This window comes from Daldinia vernicosa (assembly GCF_022497035.1).
Source record: "Daldinia vernicosa strain CBS 139.73 unplaced genomic scaffold F5Y00scaffold_4, whole genome shotgun sequence".
Classification (NCBI taxonomy): Eukaryota; Fungi; Ascomycota; class Sordariomycetes; order Xylariales; family Hypoxylaceae; genus Daldinia; species Daldinia vernicosa.
The window spans coordinates 847,344-864,329 of record NW_025953920.1 but is presented as its reverse complement, the minus strand read 5'-3'; the positions used below and the strand labels follow the sequence as shown (position 1 = coordinate 864,329).

Genomic DNA, 16,986 nt, shown 5'->3' with positions numbered 1-16,986 from the left:
ATGTCAAAGGCCGGTCTCTTCTTTCTCTTTGCCTCGCTATGCCTTACCTAGGCGAACTACCGATGAGACAGCGGGGCCGGAATTCGAGGGGCTGTACATAGGCTTCACTGTGGAGAAACGTCGGATGGTCAGTCATGTCATGAGCGGATGAGGCGTCGGAACGAGGGACAGAAGGTACCTAGGGATGGGTCGATATGTTGTTACGATATGAATATATTGCGGCTGCTTTTTTCCATTGTTCAAATTATAAGTTCCCCAAGTCTTTGTAAGATATTGTGTTGAATCGCCCGTAATATAAGCTCCTACGCTAGTCCTCGGTGCCGGTGCTGTGATAAGAAGTAATGTCTAATTCTTTTCAAAATTTCTTTATAATCACTCTTGAGCAAATCACAAATGTAGCAACATATCATAGGCTAGCCTCATACTTGATAATCTCACATATTTTAATTTCATTTGAATAACTGCGTCATTGGCACTATCACTCAGGCAATCTAATACATGCAATCACGAGAAGCTAGTTACATAGCAAAAGCTCTTTTCTGATATTACATTATATACATACATCGAGCAACTGCACATCTCCCCCATGCTGGACACTTAACTCCGCGCCCTGTAGGTTCCTCCTAGCTTCTGGCCTCGACTATGATAGGTTCGCGCAAATGGGCCATGCTTGGCACTAGTGTCGTATGAATGTACAAAATGGGCTATGCGCCGAACCCAAAAAAACAATATGGCGGGTGTCTTGCTCAAACGGGGTCGAGTTTTGTTCTCGGGCAAGAAGCCTGGTGACATCGACTAAATGACGATGGAAGTAGTGAAATTGAAAAACCGGACTCCTCATATGCGAACGCCCGTAAAATGCCGTTGCTCGTGGTACCCTGTACCAGGCATGATGAATGGTTCTTCGTAGGTCTTTGCTCCTCTGATGTCCTGATTCCGGTTGCCTCATTCTATATTTCCGTTCGGTTGACTGTTGTCGTGCATCGACAAGTTCCTCTACTCGCACAAAAGAAACCGGGCCTCTCTCACATTATTATTAGTTTTACTCCTGCTCGGCAGGGTTTTCCCACTTGATGGGATGTACGAGCATGCTCCGTAGGCATAGTCGACCAGAGTTCTTTGGGTTCTCTTCCTCCTTCCGTCCGCCTCTCTTAGTACCTTCGCCGGCACGACCACCATTATTGCCTCTGCCATCCATCTGAGCATAACCAAGCCAGCGACGCCATAATAAACCGGCGAATTCACTATTGTAATACCAGCTCGTCCCCTTATGGTTATGCTCATTTGTTAGATCGAATGGCGAGCCGTGGCCGCCTGAAGTGTGGTCTTGGCCACCGTTGAAAGCCTTTTCAATTTCCTCCTGGGGCCAGTTTCGGTCCAAGTAAACCGGGTGAGGAGCATATACGGCTTTGAGACCATGGTGCAATGCCATCGAAGGCGGGAACATCTCGCTAAACATACTATGGTGTAGACGCCATGTTTCCTCATGCATCACTCTCAACAAACGACGCGACAATCGAGAAGCAGTTACAATGGCGCACCTTCGCGGAGGCTTTTCGTACTGCGTGTCGTAGCCAGTCACATCCCCGGCGAACACCCAACCAGAGTTGTCAGTATCAAAAAGTGGGTTAAGCGTGATGAGGTCCGCGTCCTCGCCGACTCCGCATTGTGACATATCCGATCCACTCGAACAGCTCGATGGTAGGAATACCTCTCCTTGTTCGAGGCTAGATTTGCCAGTGAAAACCACCGGACCCAAAATCGGGCGCTTTCCAGATTGCTTAGTTTCATGGCGGACGAGCTCCGTGAAGTTCTCCCAGCTGCCGTGCAATCCAGGAATATAATACTTGCTTGCCCGCTCCCACATACCTTCTCGGCTCTGGCCCGCACCCCACTTGCCAAGCCTATCGAATAACTCGTAATAGGACCCGGTCCAGCGCATATCCATCTCCCAGTTCCAGAAGTGCGCATACTCGGGATGCATCATGGCAAAGTGCTGAAGGGGCATGTGTGCAGATCGGTAAACCCCATGAATATCACCGTTGGATGGGTTTTCGAAGGTATCGCCAAAGTTACCCGGATAGTACAGTTTCATCTGAGCTTCAGACCAAAGAGTACAGAGTCCGTGGAATTCGGGAGGAACATTGACATCAAGGATGTTCTGAACCGTGTTCGGATCCGCCCATATAGGTGCATTGTTGTCGCGAACATGTAAAAGAAAGTGAACATCGTACTCGCCACCAGATCGTAGACTAAGCTCATTGATCATGGCACGGAAATTGAGTAAAGCATGACTTGTCCACTGGAATCCGACGTAAGTTCGCACAACTATAGCAATGCGATCGAGTCTCTTACGCCCAGCTTGAGCCAGTTCGAAATCTCTAGTTTCGTTACCAGTGAAAAATCTGTCCTTATTCGCCGCGTAGCAACGCTCTTGTGCTGAGCCCCAATCGACACCTTCATAGTTGATCTGTCCAGTCTTCTCCCAGACTGCCTCGCTACCTTCGTGCTCGGTGTCGAGGGCTTCACCCGTCCCACCAGCCTCCAAGTCATATCCAAGGCCATACGGCCCGTATCGACCAAAGCGATCGAAGCAGACATCTTCTCGCAAACCTAGGAGATCATAAGATCCGAGAGCTGCTTTAGGTTGACCTTGAGGGACACCGCTGTATGCGTATAAGTCTGGAGCGGGAACCTGATCATCCTCGTCGATGTAACATCGCTTCACAGGGACATATGTCTTCTGATACTCGTCGGAATCATAATCTGGATGAGGGCGATATACACTAGGCTTGGGTTGCTTAGAATGGTGAACAGTGGGCGAAGGTTCAGATCCTCTGCCTGTAGACGATACTTCAGGATACTCTGGCTTGTAGTCCGAGAATGACACAAGCGACCTCAGACCATTGTAATAGCCGTCGAGACTATAGATACATTAGCAATCTAGTTCTTCAATTCTCTTCGGACAGTCCACCCATAACTTACTGTTTGTATCTGAGCCAGTGCGGACTATTGGCGTTCTCTTCGGTTTCCTCTTCCTTTTCCTTTTCCTCTTCATCCTCTGGCTTTTCTTGTTCCTTCTCTTCTTGCTCCTGAATCTCCTCGATTGGCTCCTTTTCCTCTTCTACTGGGTCCTGTATATAGACATCATCTTGACTGTCCTGAGTTTGCAGGACTATGTTGTCGGTGACTTGAGGAGCTTCATTAACCCCATTTCTACTCCCATGTACTAGATCAAGTACATCCCGTGGCCTTCCAGCTAGTCCAGGGTTAAAGAGGGTGTATGATATCAGGGAAATGACGAGGAAAGTCCATATAACTACTCTTCGGTAGAGACAATTACCGAGTAAAGCTTTGACCCTGAATTTAGACTGTGGCTTCGTCGATATTGGTAGGTAGGCCTCGCTTTTTCGAGCCATGAAGCTGGGGAACGAACCCGATTTCCGGGACACATAGTCCGATACCCTCCCCATATTCCGTAGGCGAGTTTGAGAAGAGATCTCAGAAAATATCAATGCTCAGCATCGAAAATATTAAGCTTCCGACTTAGCACATTAATGGAAGTCTCTGGAACTCTTGTTATTGCGCGCCGTCCGCCTAACTATAGTGTTAAACGGCGAGGTTGTGAATTACCGATGCTATCGTGAACTGAGGGTGCTAGAGACCTAATAAAGCTGTTTTAAAGTTTTTCCTTTGCGACCGAGATGTCGTACTCCAGAGTAGGAGTGTTAGAACCCAGCTAGGTGCAAACGCAGGGGCTGTAGGAGTAATAAGGCTGCACACAGCTGGAGGTGACAGGTCGCGACTGAATCAGGAAAAAAAAGGATTCGGTGTGAATTATCAAGTGAGTGAATGAATGGAAAAGAACAGTGTGCTATAATAGGATGGGAGAAAAAGAGTGATCTTCCCAAACAGTGAGTGTATCGCGATCAGTAGGTTGTAGGAATGATGAAGTCGGCGCAAGAGAGCGGTGTTGCGGTTGTCGAAGTTGTGATGACACACGCCGCTTAGATAGTGATTGGATGGATGGATGGGAGGGAAAAGTTTGCGGTAGGCAACAAAGCAAGAAAGAAGTCAAAAAATAAAAAATAAAATTGGAAAGAAAATAAACGGCGGTAGTCGTTGAGCAGGAGGTTTGCTTTGACTTGTTTGGCAGCTGCCAACTGGAGAAGCAAGGAGAGAACAGGGAAACTACGGGTTGTAAGAACAAGTACTTTCTACTGTACGGCCGCACTTTGCACTTTCGCACCTTGTAAAGAAAAAGGGGAAAGCAAGACTTGGGATGTCGATCTTCTTAGGATTATCTTTTGCTCTTTTGCTCTGATTGAATTTTAGAAAACGTGGATCGAATGTGGGCACAGCTGAATAGAATACAAATACAGTATAACAGAGTACATGTGTGATACATATCATCACACATATGATTCCGGTCGTGTTTGGACTACGATTATTGTCTAGGGTCCCAGCAAGATTCCGGGGACTCCTAATGCACTGCATCTACATAGGTAGAAACTTTTTCGGCTTCACCAAGGATTCCACATACTGCACACACTGCACACACTGCACATCTAAGGCTTTTTCTTTGAGAAATGATGTGCAGAGTGGTGGTATGACGAGTCCACAAACGTGTAGCATTGTACCGTTGGTACGCATATAAGTCTTACCAAATATAATCACCTTCAAGAATGGGCAGGGCTCGGGATACCACAAACGGAGAAGATAGAAACTTTAATGATTACTGTCCTCGTAACCCTGATAAAAGTGTGGTAAGGTAATAGGCATTAGGTAATGTACATACTCGCCTTCCTCCTACATACATTAGGTAGTCTACCCTAAGGGTAAGCAGCAGCAACTCACTTGGAATATGTTTGATATTTCGTTCCAACTAAAAATTGAATGTAGATTTATGTACCTGGGTGTTATTATAGAATTAGATGATTGATGAGGCTCCATTACCGAGAATAGGAATTGTACAGGGGTATAGGGGAATAGGGGGTTACCGCTATCAAGGCTGTCAAGGGCTCTTATGCGGGTTAGTGGGGCAAACTCATGTCTCCCATGTCCCCCCATGTTTTATCATCGCGGCTAGTGTTACAGACGGTGGGTTCTCATCAAATAACCTTCGCCAATTTCATCATTGAACACTTAGGGTAGGTCATCGGAAACGCGTATTGAAAGAAGAAAGTTGCACTGCCCCAGCCAGTCCTTTCTGTTCTTCTATGTACCGAATTCCCTGGAAACATCCACCAGAAAGAGAGCCCTTAGTTTTCCGTTTCAAAAAAGCTAAGATCTACGTCATTGCCATTAAAGTAATCTCTCTCTCTCTCTCCCCCTGTCCCCTAGCTGTTGGTGGCTAGAATCTTTTTGTGTCACAAGTCGGTGAGACATGGAGGTACATGCACTACCCTTGATTGCATCATATCTTCAGCTGTGTAACTACTGTGTGAGCCTCAATTTTGATCAAACTGTTACACCGCACTCTTCCCCGCCTGAAGCAACAAACCGGATTGTTTTTTTTTTTTCAATTGTAGAATTGTCAAACATCTTTAGATAACTACGTTACTACACAGAAAATCAGAGGTTCTACAATAAAAAAAGGCTCTCCGGAGCAACCAGTGTGCGAGGACTACGAGAGCTACGAGGGTGGATTAGTGGAATAACCCCCAACTACAGGAGCAGGGTTTAAGCATGTAACGATCGACATTATCGTGGGATTTGGTACCGGTATGTAAAATTACACGATAACCAGTCGAGTACCGACGATCTTCTTAATTGGAGATGATCCCGCAATTGCCAAGCAATAAAACAATCTGCCAGGGGAAATCAATCGCCAAGGACGCACAACGTGAGATCCGACTTGAAACGCGCATAACGGTTTGGCCGCTAAACTACACCACAACCCACCACAGCCTAACTTGGATTAGGCCTGTACGACGACATCACCTTTTAAGGTGTGAGGTCTGCATAGAGATAAGTCGAACGTACCGGTTTAGGGCAGTAAGGGCCCCTTTTCAGCTTTTTTGGCCAGTCTAAAAGAATCGCTTCTAGAAGTGGCTTTACCGTCTGACCGTGTGCTAGGCTAATGACGCCGCACCCGTTCCTCTGTCTTACACTTCAACGTCGTCCAAACCAGCAGCCATAATTGATGGTGCCATACATTATTTTTCTAGTTCCACAGCAATCCCGAGAGAAAAGTAGGATTGTTTCCTACAACCATACACAATCAATTGCGCCGAGCGAGGGATAAATGGTACATATGCATATCGAAGAACATACCTAGGTACCTATGTACGTGGGCAGGTGGGCTACTTTACCGCAAGTTGTCATATAATATGCTTTCGTCGCATACTCCATAGGTAAATCAAACCAAGCAATAAACCTATAGAACTCTAAGGGTAGGTAAATCACTGTTGCTGCCAGGCTGCGTAAACAAGGCGTCTTGGCGCTTACTATAAGCTTGCTACCTATCGTATTCTACAGAAAAAAAAATTTAACCAGCCACAAGTTATTCTTATCGTCGGCCCCAACGCGCGGATGGGCGGGTCAAAGATGATCGGCGGCCGTGGTCAGACCGAACGTCAAGCGGCCATGTCTGAACATCCTAATTCATCATAGTTGTCAATCTATCTGATGTGATTCCCACAGGGAAATGGCAACACCCGTCTCACAGATCAGACTAACTGACTAACGGCTATGAAGCAGCTGTGCGCCGATCTTGAGAAAAGTTATGCAGCGCTTCCGTCCCGTCTGATTATGTTAGTGGACCGTAGAATCCGGACCGGCCCAAGGTGAAACAATGGGTGTGCCGCATCCCCGGATGTTTCATGCACACGTCGGGATGGTGTTGAGCAAAGATGCGCTGTCAACATTCTTTTTTTATTTCATTTACCTATGTTACAATCCAATCATCTCTCGTGTAAAGCCGAATCACAAAGAGCACCCAAGTCAGAAGCGCTATTTACACAGAACTACTAGAGCGAACCGTTTATGACTCTATTCGCGTCTTGTTCCCAAAAGCAGACATAAAGCTTGAGTATGAGGTTTACAAATTATTTATTTATTTTCTTTTTCGCTTACCTCTACCAGTCGAACATGAGTAGCACTACATACGTCAACAGTGCAGCCGGTTGTGCGATTGCAACGAATTGCTACTGCTACCCTATTATGGCTTATTGGTCTGTAGAACTTTGCAATAATATTTGATATATCTGTGTATAACAGTTAGAAAGGAGGTCACAAGATAACCCAATAGGTTTCCGAGGGCTATTAGAAACCTATAGCAATCCCGCCGTGGTTGTTGGATGGTGTCCCCAGATTATGTAGGGATCCGGCAAACCCGCGAGACATAAGCATCTCGCCATAATAACCTAAATGGGAAGAATATTGGATATCCACCTACCTACCTACATACTATTGGAGCGGCGGAAATGATTGGGAATCGTAGGTTGCTTATAACGTAAGGAGATCATCCTCCACTGGCCCGAATGAGAAATAATACGCGCCATCTGATTCTTATGCGTATTCCTAATCACTTTTAACTACCTAGATTGGAAGCCAGTTAAGAAAAAAAAACTCACTTGGTAAACTCTATTTTCGTAACTTCGTTGCTATGCCTACGTATACTCATGCTGAGAAGAGCACGCCTTTGCGTTATACCTCTTCTTTGTTCTGCTCCGCCCCGAGCGTCGTCAGCGGTTTTTGACGGGCACCAGTAGCCGGACCACCCATGGCCTTCCCGGCCTTTTTCTGCATACTGCCATTATTCTCATCTGGTATCTTCTCTGCAGCCCTTCTCCTCCTCCTGGCGTCTACACTTAGCCTCCACTCGTTGCCCCATTTGATAGACACGTACGCGCAGACGGTGCCCATGAAGACGAACAACGCGCTGATGGTCGAGAACCAGCCAACTCCAATGCCTTCGATAGCGGGGAGAACTACTGCCATACCGGCACAGCCAAATAGATAGCGAATCGCATAGTTACCTGCTGTCACCTCCGCTCCGCGTCCCGGCATCACGTCTAAGCAGTATGTGTTTAAACTGGGAAAACAAAAAAGTTGTGCCACGCCTTGCAAGAATAACACTACCACCGTCAAGGGGATTCCGCCGACGTCTTTCTCCACGCTCCAGCCGTAGATCAGCACGCAACCGGGGATAACGATACCCATAAATGGTAAAGCCGAATACATGCGGTCTTCTGGAATGCGCATGCCTCGTTTCTTAATGTACTTCTTCACGACGTAATCCGCATACCGCCCTCCGATGAACGTGCCGAGGAGATAGCCGCAGCCGGGCGCGAGATAGAACAGGCCGCCCTGCATCGGCGTCGTAAGGTTGTACCTTGGGTTCAATACGTACCGGATGGGCGTAAGTAGAGAATACATATTCCAAACCAGAGAGGCACTAGCTATACCGGTGAGAAATAGATTCGGATACTCCCATAACCGAATAACACGCCACGGGTTGATCATAGTGAGCAAGACTTTGATCTTCGCCGAACCGCTGTAGCCTACTAGGTCGTCGATCTTTTTGTGATATATGGTCTCGGGAAGTAGGAAGTATGCTCCGACGGCTGCGATGCCCGCCAGTCCTGTCTGGAGCCAGAATATCACACGCCACGAAGTGAACGTGACGATGATGCCACCTATGAAGGGTCCCAGGGCCGGCCCTACCAGTGTTCCAGTAAGAAACCAACCTAGAGCCGTTGCGCGTTCTGTCGGGCGGTACATATCACTATACATTGAGTAAGCAATCTGGTCTATGGAGCATTGCATGATTTAGGGATAAAGGGGTGGTGCTAACCCAATGACAGATGCGCCGACTAAGATGAAGGAGGTGCCTTCAAATGCCGTCAGGAGACGGAACACGAAGAAGGCGCCTAGGTTCGGCGCCAATGCCGTACCAATGCTACACCCAAGAAATCCTATAGCCGTTGTGATAGTGATCTATAATAGAAACAGTGTTAGTTATTATAGATTACTATTATATCCATCTATTCTACCATGGTTTTCGGTTATAGTGTTAATGAGAGGTCCTTACTATTTTCCTGCCATAGACCTGGCTTAGCGGCCCCCAGAAAATAGGCGACAAGCCCATAAACAACATGTACAGGGCATTGATCATGTTGATAATGGACCCTGTTGTGCCATACTCGGCCGCTACTTCGGGCGTGGCTGCCAACACCGACGTACTAGATATAGGCGCCAGGAACGAGCAGAACGATAACAGGAACACGATGATTAGTTTTCGGTGCGGTGGTAGCCGGTCGTATACCTCATCAGGGACCTCAACCACCGAGTTTATCGGTTCGACAGGCATGTCCGGGCCGAGAGAATGGTGGGTCGAGCACCGGTCGAGCTCCCCGTTATCGGTATTAGGGCGGGCTGCCGGCCGGATGGACTCTATTGTGCCATCGGAGCGGGTCGAGGAGCTACTGGACGGAGGGCGGGAGGGAATGTCCCGGACCTGGCCACTACGGCCAATGGTTTTCGAACTGGAGTCATTAGATTCGAACATTAGGAGAGATTTCGTTTTTAAAAATTATAAATATACGCTCGATCCTATGCGTGGCATCATAGGCAAAAAAGACTAATATTAGAAGGAGTCGTGGGCTTCACAACTGACTAGGTAGGTAGGTAGGTAGTAATAATATATTGACTCAGTGAAGGTACATTTGCCTTTATTACAAATTATCTTGTCTGAAAATTAAGCAAGACTCGTCGAGCTATGAAGAATAGCGGAGACGGAGAGTAGATGAATAGCTTCATTCGATGCTGGCAAAGGGGGGAGCACCTCCTATTTACACGAAAACGGGCCAATGGCTTGGAGGAGAATAGTGGCATAACCTGTCGGGTTCCTGATATCTTTTCCCTTTGTTGACATTGGCCCTCTGCCCGGGAGCCATACACCTGCCATGCCGAGTATCGGTGGGAATTTGGACCGAACTTGTCTTGTTAGGGCATAGCAATACGAGGGTAAATGACGGTTGGAGGTGGATACTAAACCGGCTACAATGCCGAACGCGTTCCCCTATTGGTGCATTATCGGAAGTTGTCTGCAGGCTTGTCAATTCAAAAATTCGAAGCTTTTGCCAAGGGCTCCGTACACTAGATATGCCAACAGCCGTCTTCGACCTTCGAAATAAGGAAGTAGGCATGTGCTATGTGCTGGCGAGATTTTTTCTGTCTTCGCCTTCGAGAAGTCAGCGGCTTCTATGTATAGCGGTGAGGGCCCGATCCGAACTTTGCTGATAGGCAGCCCCGTAATGATGCCGTGGACTTCCGATGGAAACCAATGGCGACGCTAGCCAGCTAGTCAGCTAGTTTGCTAGAAATTGTGCGATAAGAAATCTTGGGAATATCCCTGCACGATATCGACGATGATCTATTATTGCAACTCCAAATCGGCTCTTATTCCCGGCGTTGCATCAACCTATCCGACGCGGGATCGGCATAAAAGTGCATAGACGAGGTTCGTGAGCTCCGACTGCCGCTGCGATAGTCGCTCCGAATGGAGTCATTACGGCTCGATGACTGTTTGACATGTGCTATGCCTTGGATGAGGACTTATGACAAATTAGTACCTTTTAAGCAAACTCATACTTGGGCTGACTGCAGAAAGCTTGTGGAGTATGCAAAACCCGGTGTTAATACGAGTCAGCATTTTTTCGAGATGCGTCTGAGACAACCATAGGTTTCGGGAAAGGCACCAGAGTTACTCTACCCGGTCCAGTAGATTTGAAGTAGAAGTAGTATCGAGTGGCAAGTGGTGATCTTTCTCGGAGAGGAACCACTTGGGTATATTGCCAATAGAGACATCTACGTAAATGTTAGACACAAGGTAGGCTATCATTGCTGACTTGAGCAACAGTAAGAACTTTTCGTCCTTTGAATTTTGAAGGCTACCTGGCTTGTTTAAGCTTATTTAATTAATCGGACCTGAATGTTGTTTTTGGAATCTTCATATTGGTGGTACGTAGGTACCGGACGTTTTGAATTTGGACAGTGATCCATTGTGGCTAGTTATCGAACTAGCCACAATAGGTCTTAGCCGAGAGGACGTGGCTGGAGTCTTAGGCGAGGGAAATGCGTGGGTTTAGGTACCTAGGTACCTACCTAGCTTACCTAACAAATGTTGCTAAACCCCCCTCATGTAAATTAGCCGTGGTTTACCCCAATCACGCACACATCTCAATTCAGCGCAAAAATTGATTTGACTAACTGGAGCTCTACGAAACATTCCGCAACATTCAACCACCGACAACTTTCGACAGCGTAACCCCTATAACCGCCGTCAAAATGGTACGTGAATTGAATATTTCATTTAATTCTTGATACGCAGGTATTGCTTCGATAAGTCGCCCTCCCGCTGGTCCGGACCGTTAAACGAAGTTTGTGAGGAAGGAAATTCTCAACACCAATTTGGTAGAGAGGACACGGCACGAGACGAGTAGACCGATTATCAGCGCCTCGATTTCTATCAGCCGGCATTTTAGCGGGAACGACCATGGAGGGCGACGATACTTGAATACCTTGCGGCCGATGATATATTTCGGATCGAGAATAGTTACATTTTGTGTGCGACAGTGGACTGACGGGAAACTTCATCTAGGTCAACATTCCCAAGACCCGTAAGACCTACTGCAAGGGCAAGGAGTGCCGCAAGCACACCCAACACAAGGTCACTCAGTACAAGGCTGGCAAGGTATGTCTATCTTCGATATCATGACGCCGTCTCTTCTGGGCCGCGGCGTCATGGATGATAGCCCTCTCGACTGGTTTCTAACGTGCACTTAGGCCTCTCTGTTCGCGCAAGGAAAGAGACGTTACGACCGAAAGCAGTCCGGTTACGGTGGTCAGACCAAGCCCGTGTTCCACAAGAAGGCCAAGACAACGAAGAAGGTCGTGTTAAGATTGGAGTGCGTTAACTGCAAGACCAAGCTACAACTGGCACTGAAGCGATGCAAGCACTTCGAACTTGGGTACGTTTCGATTGAGTATATCCATCAGCAGAACTATACTAATAAGCTTCTAGTGGTGACAAGAAGACAAAGGGCGCCGCTCTGGTGTTCTAAACGCGTTTCCTACTCGAGTCATTGTGCACGTTCTTCATTCATGGCAATAGGGTGGTTCATTACGGCCGGGCATTCACTGGCGACGGGAGTCTTTGATACTCGGAATGGGAGCAGCACATAGGTCAGAATAGAACCGAATCTGCTCTTCTGAACTTCGTTATGCCGTATGTGACAAAATGCTAGGAGTGGAGAGGCAGCGAGAGGTCAATGGGCTTGTTGCTCTTGACAGTAGGGATGCTGGCTTGATGCCTTCTCTACGATTACGATATTTGATGCCATAACGCGTGGGAATACCCGGTATCTGAGCATAGAATCGTTAATCCATCACATTCTGTGACCCGAGTGTTCTCGTCCAACCTTGACTCTAATTATTCTCTGCAACATAGAAATATGAATGTCATTTTTTACCGTCCCTCCCCCGGACTTAAGCAGTATAATTTCTGGTCCCGAATCTTTTATGGATGAATTTGATATTTAGGGAAGCCCACGGCTGGACAACTGGAGACTGACCTGCCATATTGATTCAGGTAACTTGGTCTAATGTCTAATTAAGTACCTAGAAACCCTCACCCACCTGAACTGTCCGACCGCCACCATACCATAGCGTACCGACCCGCACGTCCAAGCCCTTCTCCTGACCAACGACCCATTCCCCGATCAACCTTGAATCGGCATTATCCCACACCTCTGCTTCCAACCACGCATTGATCTCGTCAATCGCATCAACCCACTTCAGCCTCTGCTCGGGCGTCGCGTGGTCCGCATCCGTAAGATACCGACCAAGAGTTATATGCGCGCTCGGCACAATATACCGCGAGCTGACCGTTACGCCGGCATCCTTGGCCTGATCCCACATATCCCGCCGTAGGTGGTGGTACGTGTACGAGTCGCCTTGCCGCAGCACCTCGACGCTGTCGGGAGCCACCGGGGCGGGCGAGAGTGGTGGCTCGCTGGCAGCTGGGAGGAACGATAGCGCGAATGCGGACAGGTCGTACGATATCATGGGCTTGACGAGCCGCGACCGGTGGCGGTGCGTGTAGCTCGCTATGTGCGGGATGGCGGGTTTTAGCGTCTCCTTGAGCGCTTCGATCTCGGCGGCTGTGCGGGAGAAAGCTACTTCTAGCGTGGTGATGTGCATGCGGTGGAGGGGCATGAGCCAGATTCCTGGTGATTATTAGCATGATGTTCGCGATTTAGAGGGAGGATAGAGGGGGGGTAGTTAGGTAGTTTGATATGCCAGAGATATTGTTCCTTTTGTCATTGCTTAACCTTGCTAGCTAATCGACTAGGAGAGGAATTTAAATTACCTGGCGCAACAGCTTTGAGCCTATTCTGAATTGCTTCTGCGAGTTCTAGTACGTGGATGGGAGGTCGACCCCAGAAGGTCATACAATATCTTGGGTCTTTCTACTATATGTTAATAATCCGAACGAAGAGCTAATGTCCTGGTTTATTTTGGAGTCACTCCGCTGAATACGTCGGCGTGAAAAGGAAGAGTGATGAACATACTGTCCACTTGTTAGCATTCACTGACTTGAGTAAAAGCAGCATATCCAACCCGAGGGATGAAGACACCATGTTTAGCCGTGCTTGTTCATGTACTCACCAAAGCTAGGCTCTATCTGGGGATTTTCCAATCGCAGCAGGTACTGATCTATGATTAGTCCCGTGTAGTCAGAGGCGAGAAATTTAGCCCTCTGTTGCGCGTTACGCTTGACGCGGTGGACAGCATATAGCTTCTGGATTTTCGCCTAGACTTTCTATTAGCTTCCACTAATACTCTCTACGCGAAGGCGTATTCTGATTCATCAGGCAATAACTTCTCTTACTAAGTTGGACAAAGCTACTTATACTCAGATACGTAGACATGCATCCTCCTAAGTAAGACTCTGAAAGGATGACAAGAGGGTCCACTCAACTGGTTCACCATCGCAGGTCTCTATCAAGGCATTGTAAGGATTCTCTCCTGGTTTCAGAATCACTCCGGACAAGTCCTCCAGCTTGTTCTCGATATCAGTGGACTGAAGAGCTGACCCCATCTGGAATGCTGATCGAAATTAGAGGCTGGCTGATGAGAAGTATGTTTCCTTCTGCGGGGATAGAATAAAGTATTCTCTCGAGTAGTTATATAGCCTCAAACATCCGATAATCGGATATTATAAGAGTGGCGTATGGCTGAGGGGGCACTGTACTACCTAGTCGCCGTTCTGATTCATAAATTGAGAATTATAGAACTTATATTACTCTTATGAGGAACCTATCCCAACCTAAATTATAAACAACAACAACACTATGTTACTATTGCTCCTTTTATTTGAGCTGCTCTCTCTCCTACATGGAAAAAGGGGAATATTAATAAGCCAAGACTTCAGCTAAAGTTACCGTATCCTCTTATCCATAAAATGAATTATGCTTACTAACTAATCACGTGCTACAAAGCATATCCTAACTTCACCTGAGCTTCTTTTCCTCATTTTCCTCTCAACATTCATTAATTCTGATATTCCTAAATGAATATGGATATGAATGTGCGATAAAAACAACCAATTACCCACCCAATTGGTTCGTATATACCTTACTTGCCTTAAGTCTCCAGGCAACTTGAACATGATTCAGAATGACCTTTACTTATAAGTGCAAGCTGCTTTCATTCAATTCTTTAACTAGGTAGCCAACTATCCTCCTTTCATATACCTTCGGGGTTTTCTAAGATAGCAAAGTAGCCTTTGGTATACAAGCTTAACCTCTTCTATATTTATCTATGGTCATTTTTTCCTTACACCCATTCATGATATCTTCTTCTCTGCTAGTCGCTACTATTGAACTGCCTACATACCACCTCCTTATGTCCACAGCTAACTAACAATCGCTTGTCAAAATTAAATAACGGGGGTACGTGAGCATATCAATACTCTCTCCACTCTCATGAAATATCTAAATTACCTTATTCCCTTAACGGCTTCATGGACCTAGTTTATATCAAACGGATAGAAATCTATGGCTCGTCGGCTATTTGATACATCCAGCGAGTATATCTTGTTTAGCCAATCTACTCTCTAGCATTGTCCCCGTCTCCCTTCAACTACATCTCTTCCTGCATTCTGCTTACCCTGTTATCTTAAGGCTACCTGGAAAAGCTCGTACGACATTCCGCTTGCGCTGATGAAGCCCGGCTGGCGATCTGATAATAATACTACATCCAAGAAAAAAATCGTCTAACCTGTATGAGCTCTGTTAATGAAACGTACTTTGGCGGCGGCCATGAGGTCATCTATGTTCAACATACAGGGATTCTGCACATTTCCCATTGGCCTTTTGCATGGCCCTGTTAAAGAAAAGGACTCGAAAGCAGTAACTTACTGTTCAGCCGTTACTCTCAATGGGGCACATATTTTATGGCCTACGGATTTACAAACTTAAGCCTCCTTAGAGGTAGCTTTATGGTTTCTTGGACTCTGGCCTTGAGACAGCTACAGTCCAAAGCGAACCGCTGGAAGATATGTGAATGGCCCGCATCAGTGTCTTTTTGATAGATCTTCGACTACCATCTGCCTACCACCTTGGTGTTCTCAAAATCCTTACGAAATATATGGCTTTGCTGTGCGTTCAATTATAAGTCTCTAAGTCTCAAAACCTCCCAGACGCTTAGGTATCTTCTCATGATGTTCTAACAGATGCCGTCTTTCGTTTACCACTTAATACACTGCGTAGTCGAATACAAGCCCATAGCTCTCGCCTTAAAGAGTGTCTTTATACGATGAAAATACTATCTCTTGTGTCTTCAGGAGCTTGTTGGATACTAACAAACGTCTGACGAACGCCTAGTCCTACTGATCACAAATAGGATCTTGTCGATCACAGTCTGGCATAGTCTCTGTCTAGCACTGGACTTGCCCTGTTCAATAACCTACCACAACCGTCAACACCATAGCCTATGACGATCCTCTAATTCCTCCCCCGTTTCTCAGCTAGACTCGATCTCTTAGTGGACTGTCATGTGCTATCCCCTATATCCCCTATGAGGCCACAAGTGACCGTACTCATACACTTGGTACTACCCCTGGTGCTGTATAGCGATGCCCATCCCCTCCACTCCCTAGTTGCTTGCCCACTGTAGCCCCGTCCCCCTGACGTCTCCCCTGACGTCTCCTCGGCGTCCCCCCGGCGTCCACCCCAGCGTCCCTCCGACTCCCAGCTGTTACCCCTCCGTCTTCAAGATATAAAGCTAGGACCGCGGAGCCATGCCTTAGGGTTGTGGAGTAGGTCATGTACACAAAGCTGTAGCCCTAGAGACCTAAGGTTGCTAGTCAGGTGTGCAACACTCCTGCCTGCCCTAGTTCTGCCCTTAAATTTCAGCCACTGTTGTCATCTAATTCTAAAAAAAATAAATCCATCCCACAATCATCACCACTTCTCCCAAACCTCTCTTCTTCCATTCTATCCTTTCTCATACTTGCACATCCAGGTTCAGATTTGCAACAGCATATTCCATCAAGCCTCTTCTCAAATTGCGAACTGTGCTTTGCAACTTCTGGATTATCATCACCCTTCCTTTCCCTTCCTATCCCTTCTCCACGCGTTACCTTTCCCAAAACCTCTACCCGGGGCGAACTTTCCCTCCTACCGCGTTCGAACTGAACATTAGCATATCTCTCTTATCCTACGCTTAGAAATATTGCGTCTACATCAACATCGACTTGCACCCGTGGCTATGCCGCCGAAACGCTCTGGCATACCACGCATAGTGGTTGTCAAAAGCTCCCGGGCGAAAAAGCGCGCCAATGAAGACCCCGAGGGAGTAGGCTCTGACCAAGGCCAAAATGGTCGCCGAGCAAAGCGGCAGAAGGTGTCCCACCCTACCGGCAATGGTAGTCGGGCAAAGCAGCAATCACGACCTATTAAAAAGTACAATGAT

The 16,986-nt window shown here is 47.1% G+C and overlaps 4 protein-coding genes across 4 annotated transcripts; 1 reads left to right on the top strand and 3 right to left on the bottom strand.

Annotated features, from left to right (window-relative positions):
* Positions 1 to 653: 653 nt before the first annotated feature.
* Positions 654 to 3,538, bottom strand: F5Y00DRAFT_271696 (uncharacterized protein). The gene is made up of 3 exons (XM_048012848.1): positions 3,231 to 3,538; positions 2,986 to 3,050; positions 654 to 2,924 (listed from the first exon to the last, which is right to left on the bottom strand). The coding sequence occupies exons 1-3, from the start codon at positions 3,471 to 3,473 to the stop codon at positions 1,043 to 1,045; spliced, it is 2,190 nt and encodes a 729-aa protein (XP_047869194.1). The 5' UTR covers positions 3,474 to 3,538; the 3' UTR covers positions 654 to 1,042.
* A 3,561-nt stretch (positions 3,539 to 7,099) lies between these two features.
* On the bottom strand, positions 7,100 to 9,655 carry F5Y00DRAFT_135930 (MFS general substrate transporter). The gene is made up of 4 exons (XM_048004284.1): positions 9,038 to 9,655; positions 8,801 to 8,943; positions 7,578 to 8,731; positions 7,100 to 7,524 (listed from the first exon to the last, which is right to left on the bottom strand). The coding sequence occupies exons 1-3, from the start codon at positions 9,512 to 9,514 to the stop codon at positions 7,651 to 7,653; spliced, it is 1,701 nt and encodes a 566-aa protein (XP_047869193.1). The 5' UTR covers positions 9,515 to 9,655; the 3' UTR covers positions 7,100 to 7,524; positions 7,578 to 7,650.
* Positions 9,656 to 10,546: 891 nt separating this feature from the next.
* F5Y00DRAFT_250921 (60S ribosomal protein L44) lies at positions 10,547 to 12,071 on the top strand (the record flags this gene model as incomplete). The annotated part of the gene is made up of 4 exons (XM_048009782.1): positions 10,547 to 10,576; positions 11,609 to 11,701; positions 11,794 to 11,978; positions 12,032 to 12,071. 4 exons carry the CDS (start codon positions 10,547 to 10,549, stop codon positions 12,069 to 12,071), a joined length of 348 nt encoding a protein of 115 aa, XP_047869192.1.
* On the bottom strand, positions 12,021 to 14,407 carry F5Y00DRAFT_135939 (RNA ligase/cyclic nucleotide phosphodiesterase). Its single transcript, XM_048004285.1, has 4 exons — positions 13,991 to 14,407; positions 13,678 to 13,822; positions 13,379 to 13,474; positions 12,021 to 13,235 (listed from the first exon to the last, which is right to left on the bottom strand). The coding sequence occupies exons 1-4, from the start codon at positions 14,108 to 14,110 to the stop codon at positions 12,628 to 12,630; spliced, it is 969 nt and encodes a 322-aa protein (XP_047869191.1). The 5' UTR covers positions 14,111 to 14,407; the 3' UTR covers positions 12,021 to 12,627.
* Positions 14,408 to 16,986: the final 2,579 nt, after the last annotated feature.

Coding starts and splice junctions, on each gene's coding strand:
- F5Y00DRAFT_271696 (XM_048012848.1), bottom strand. CDS start 3,473: ATGGGGAGGGTATCGGACTATGTGTCCCGGAAATCGGGTTCGTTCCCC. Junction 3,051..3,230: donor CACGGGATGTACTTGATCTA/GTACATGGGAGT, acceptor GAGGATGAAGAG/GAAAAGGAAAAGGAAGAGGA. Junction 2,925..2,985: donor CACTGGCTCAGATACAAACA/GTAAGTTATGGG, acceptor ATGTATCTATAG/TCTCGACGGCTATTACAATG.
- F5Y00DRAFT_135930 (XM_048004284.1), bottom strand. CDS start 9,514: ATGTTCGAATCTAATGACTCCAGTTCGAAAACCATTGGCCGTAGTGGC. Junction 8,944..9,037: donor AGGTCTATGGCAGGAAAATA/GTAAGGACCTCT, acceptor TTTCTATTATAG/ATCACTATCACAACGGCTAT. Junction 8,732..8,800: donor GTCGGCGCATCTGTCATTGG/GTTAGCACCACC, acceptor CTCAATGTATAG/TGATATGTACCGCCCGACAG.
- F5Y00DRAFT_135939 (XM_048004285.1), bottom strand. CDS start 14,110: ATGGGGTCAGCTCTTCAGTCCACTGATATCGAGAACAAGCTGGAGGAC. Junction 13,823..13,990: donor AGACCTGCGATGGTGAACCA/GTTGAGTGGACC, acceptor TAGAAAGTCTAG/GCGAAAATCCAGAAGCTATA. Junction 13,475..13,677: donor CCAGATAGAGCCTAGCTTTG/GTGAGTACATGA, acceptor TATAGTAGAAAG/ACCCAAGATATTGTATGACC.